We start from the raw sequence: 4,134 nt of genomic DNA on the forward strand, positions 1-4,134 counted from the left end.
TAACAATTTGCATACATATTTAAACTTTTTTATTGAGTTTGAGGCCGCTTTGAATAAAAACGTGTAGAAAACAACGATAATTTTAATTTAAAACGGCCTCAAACTCAATAAAAAAGTTTAAATATGTATGCAAATTGTTATTAGGCAAAAAAAAACCAAAACGGAACTTCAAAAAAAGTTAAAACATCAGGTTATGTGGTTAAATTTTTTATTAAGTTTACAACAGCCAAAAACACTATACAAAATAATTATTAACCAGATAACCTGAACACCCACAATAAATTTTCAAAACAAAAAATCAAAATTCAAGATTTCGTAATTTAAAAAATTATTATCTAGTAAATATTGTAAATTTTGAAAATAAACTTATTTATTTAAAAATTTAGAAATTTTAAAATCAAAAATTTATAAATTCAAGTTTTTTCACATTTTTTTAATTTTTTCGGACTATAATTTTTTGGCATTGTTTTCTACCATTTTCCATAAATTTCTTTTAGCATTCTTGACAATACAATTCTTACTACAAAATTTATAGCCACACTTAAATTTTAAGTACAACTTCAACTTTTTGGATTTTAATTTAACAATTTCCTTCCGCCAGCAAAATTTTTTAGTAACCGAAAATTCATTGTAGCACCACACCATACTGCCTAGCCGTACGCCAGCAGCACCTTTTACTAAACTTTACATACATATAAAGGTACACACAAACAATCGCCCATATGTATGTACATATGAAATATGTAGTATTTTACTAGAGTATTTTCGAACGTTGCTTTTGTTTTGTTGTGGCGCGTTGTATGAAATAAAAACTTTTAAATAAATATAAAAGACTGGCGAAAAAAAGTGTGCAGCGCGCAAAAACAAAGCAATCGTTTACATATGCACGCATACTCTCTCACACACATAAACACACCTGCCTATGCATATAAAGTTGTTTTTGACCGATTAAAACGCTTCCAGGCAATTTGGCATTGAACAAAACCAATCGCCGGCAACATAATGAAATATGAACAAAAATATTGGTATGTGGATGAGAGTGGCATGGTTAGTGGGTGCTGGGTTTTGTAGCAAAGTTGCCAGATTTGCAAAAAAAAACGCAAAGAAAATAAGCTTTAGACATTAGATTACCTTGTAAAAACTTGATAAATTCAGACATCACACTTTGGACGAAATGTGTAGCCCATATTGGGTTCTAAAGCATAGAACCATTGGAAGGTATTGTTGACTGGATGTTCCCCCTGGTCCAAAGTAATTCACAGTGTATTTCCGCGATTCAGACGTTCCCAAATCAATCGAAGTTTATTGCCTAAAATGTGTGGATGTTTTACGAAGCTAGAGAACCAAGGCAAGCAGTTTGATGGCGCTTTAGCAGTTGAGTTGTATATCGTTGTAACCGCTACGCCAGTGACTACCGACCTTTGAATTCCGCCTTTTTTAACCACGTAATCTTTAATAAGGGCTGGCCCCCAGACTACTACCATATACCAGAGCATTGGTAGGACTATAGCTGTGCACAATCCTCGGTTTTAATCTCCAACTATTGCCTAACATTCTCTTAGCTACATAGGGAGCAACCGATGTCTGCCTTACACGATCTGCAACGTTTAGCCTCCAATTACTTCACCCAGTCGCGTACCTCATAACCGTGCTCGCGGTTCGACCTAAAAAGATCTATTGTACTAAACCCTAATTATAGTCACTCCAACCATGCGACACATTGGAGATTGTCATGTTCCAAATTTTAGATCGAGAAGATAACCGTTCCCCAAGGTGTATCAGTCTACGATACGTGGGCACATAGAATATGCTCTGAGGTTTCCTCCAGCAGCCCACAAAACCTGCAGTCCGTCTCTACAGAATGTCCCATTTTATTCAAATGGTACTTTAACTTGCAGTATCCAGTCAGATAGCCTGTAAGAGTTCTAAGACCCTCTGGACTATGTCCAATCAGTATTTCATAGTTCCTCCTGGAAGGAGTTATGAATTCCCTTTGACTTTCGCCAGTGTGCTGCTATCTGAGATTCTTTCCAACTCCTAAATAGTTCTGCAGCGTATCCTTTAGATGCGGCAGAAAGGCTTGAGACCATGCATGAGCATTTGGGCTCCACGTTTTTGGAGCTAGTCAGCCCTTCAGTTGCCTTCAAACCCTTCACATCCAGGAACCCAACTCAGTTTTACTCTATTATGGGCTCCGAGGCGGTTCAAAAGAGTTTTACAACTGTCCGAAAGCCTTGATGTCGTTCTAAATGAGTCTAAAGCCTTTAATGCTGCCTTACTATCCGACATGATATTTATCTTGGACCCGTTTATCCTTCTGCGAAGACATTTTAGAACGTCTGTGTTCGTTTGCGAAAACTTCCGCCTGGAGTATGGTTGGGTATGAGCCCATTGGCAGACTTTTCTGGAATCTTGGTCCGAGTATGCCTGCCCCGATACTTCCGTCGTCCATCTTCGATCCGTCGGTATGCCATACTTGGAATCCTTTATCTGTCAGCGCTCTACAGCTACCGCTTTCAGGAATTCAGACCTTGTCTAGGGCTTGTCTAATAATAATTTCGGTGGTGAACTTAATAGCGGGATCATCCAGGAATGGCTTGAGATCCTCCAAGTGATCCCTAATATCGCCTATTTTCATGCTGATTCCATTCGGCAGCCGTAGGGCGCTGTGGCAGGCTTTCTTTTCAGTCATAATATGCAGAGGAGGAGTGCCTGTAATCAAACGTTGGAGTATAAAAGTCTACTAAACCAGCACGGTAGTAGCCACTAAAGACTTTCAGCTAACTTTTGGATTTCAAATACTACTTCTTCAGTTACTCATTCTTGCTTGCTGAAAAAGTGGCATTCATTTTGCCGCATTACTGGTTTTATTACCACATTTATATTTTTCCGTAAAAATCCTAACCACTGGCAACTCTCCGCCAGTCACTAGCGGCTGCATGCAAATTTTTTAAACCAGCATTTTTTCCGGCAATTCTCAAAAAATGTTTGCATTGCAACGTATGCATTTTACTATGCAATTGTTTTTAGAATTTATGTACAGAATATTAGAAAATCTACATTTTAGAAATTTCACAGCATTCCCAAACAAAGGTTTGACTGCGAGTACGAGTATGTATGAACGTGTATTTTTTCTTAGTTCATAATTCTTTTACGCGTTATTTGGAGTTTAGGTCGTGTTTGTAGTGTGCGCTTTTTCAAAAATTCTAAATTCTATGCACGAATTTAGAATTTTCATCAGCTGTAATAACCGTAACGTGTTGCATATTTTAGGGAACAAAGAGTACAAATAAACAAAAAAAAACGAAACTACAACTACAACTACTCACAAATGCACATACAACAACAGCAAGAACAACAACAGCCATGGCAGCAGCAGCAGCTATGAAATGTTTTGAAAAATATTCAATTTGAATTTCAAATGCAATTTGAAAGCGTGTTGAAGTGCAACAAATCCATTCACGGGGCATTTAGAAGTTATTTTAAGCGCCTACAAATATGCATAGGTGAGGAGTTAGTGAAGCTTTGCATGCATGTATTACAGATTTGTTGAGAAAAAATATGATGATGGATTAAAATAAATGGTTGAGCAGTGAGTGTATTAAAGTTGTTTTTTTTTAAGTGTGAATATATGAACCATTAGTTATGCAAAGATAGTTTTTAATTTAAGTAGAAGCTTTGATAAAGTTAAGTAGTGATGATCTGAAGGCGGAAAATTTCTAAAAGAATAGCAGGCGCTCCTAATAACACGCTCGTCATACTGCAAGGTATGGGTAATGTGACCAACTATTTCATAGCCCAAAGAGGTACAGCTTAGGTTGGGTTAAGTTAACGCCGCGAGCCGATTACGAAATTTCGAATGCGGCTAATTTCGATCCCTGAGCCTCGCGTAGGTTGGACTGTCTAAAAGAAAGTGTGGATATGATTCCACTTCATCCTCCTCTTGACAGCTGATACAAAAGGATCAGTCGAAATTCCTAGTCTCACCGCATCAATACCAATCGCACAGTGGCCTGTCCGAACCTTCATCATTAGCCCTTGAGAGGTAGCGTGCTTTAAAATTCCCTATAAAAACATTTGTTGCAGCAGACACATGTCTTTCTTTTGCGTTGGTGCAGAAATTTGCAAGAGAGA

At 37.6% G+C, this 4,134-nt stretch overlaps 1 protein-coding gene across 1 annotated transcript in view; it reads left to right on the forward strand.

Annotated features, from left to right (window-relative positions):
* The window catches only part of LOC118748345 (kelch-like protein diablo), a 32,330-nt gene extending 30,684 nt beyond the window's left edge, over positions 1-1,646 (forward strand). Inside the window, exon 5 of the mRNA XM_036482718.1 lies at positions 1,563-1,646. Within this exon, the coding sequence (XP_036338611.1) occupies positions 1,563-1,646 (84 nt within the window). The remainder of the gene's footprint in view (positions 1-1,562) is intronic.
* The last annotated feature ends 2,488 nt before the right edge of the window (positions 1,647-4,134 follow it).

This window comes from Rhagoletis pomonella, unplaced genomic scaffold (assembly GCF_013731165.1).
Source record: "Rhagoletis pomonella isolate Grant_MI unplaced genomic scaffold, Rhpom_1.0 Rhpom_scaffold_00013, whole genome shotgun sequence".
Classification (NCBI taxonomy): Eukaryota; Metazoa; Arthropoda; class Insecta; order Diptera; family Tephritidae; genus Rhagoletis; species Rhagoletis pomonella.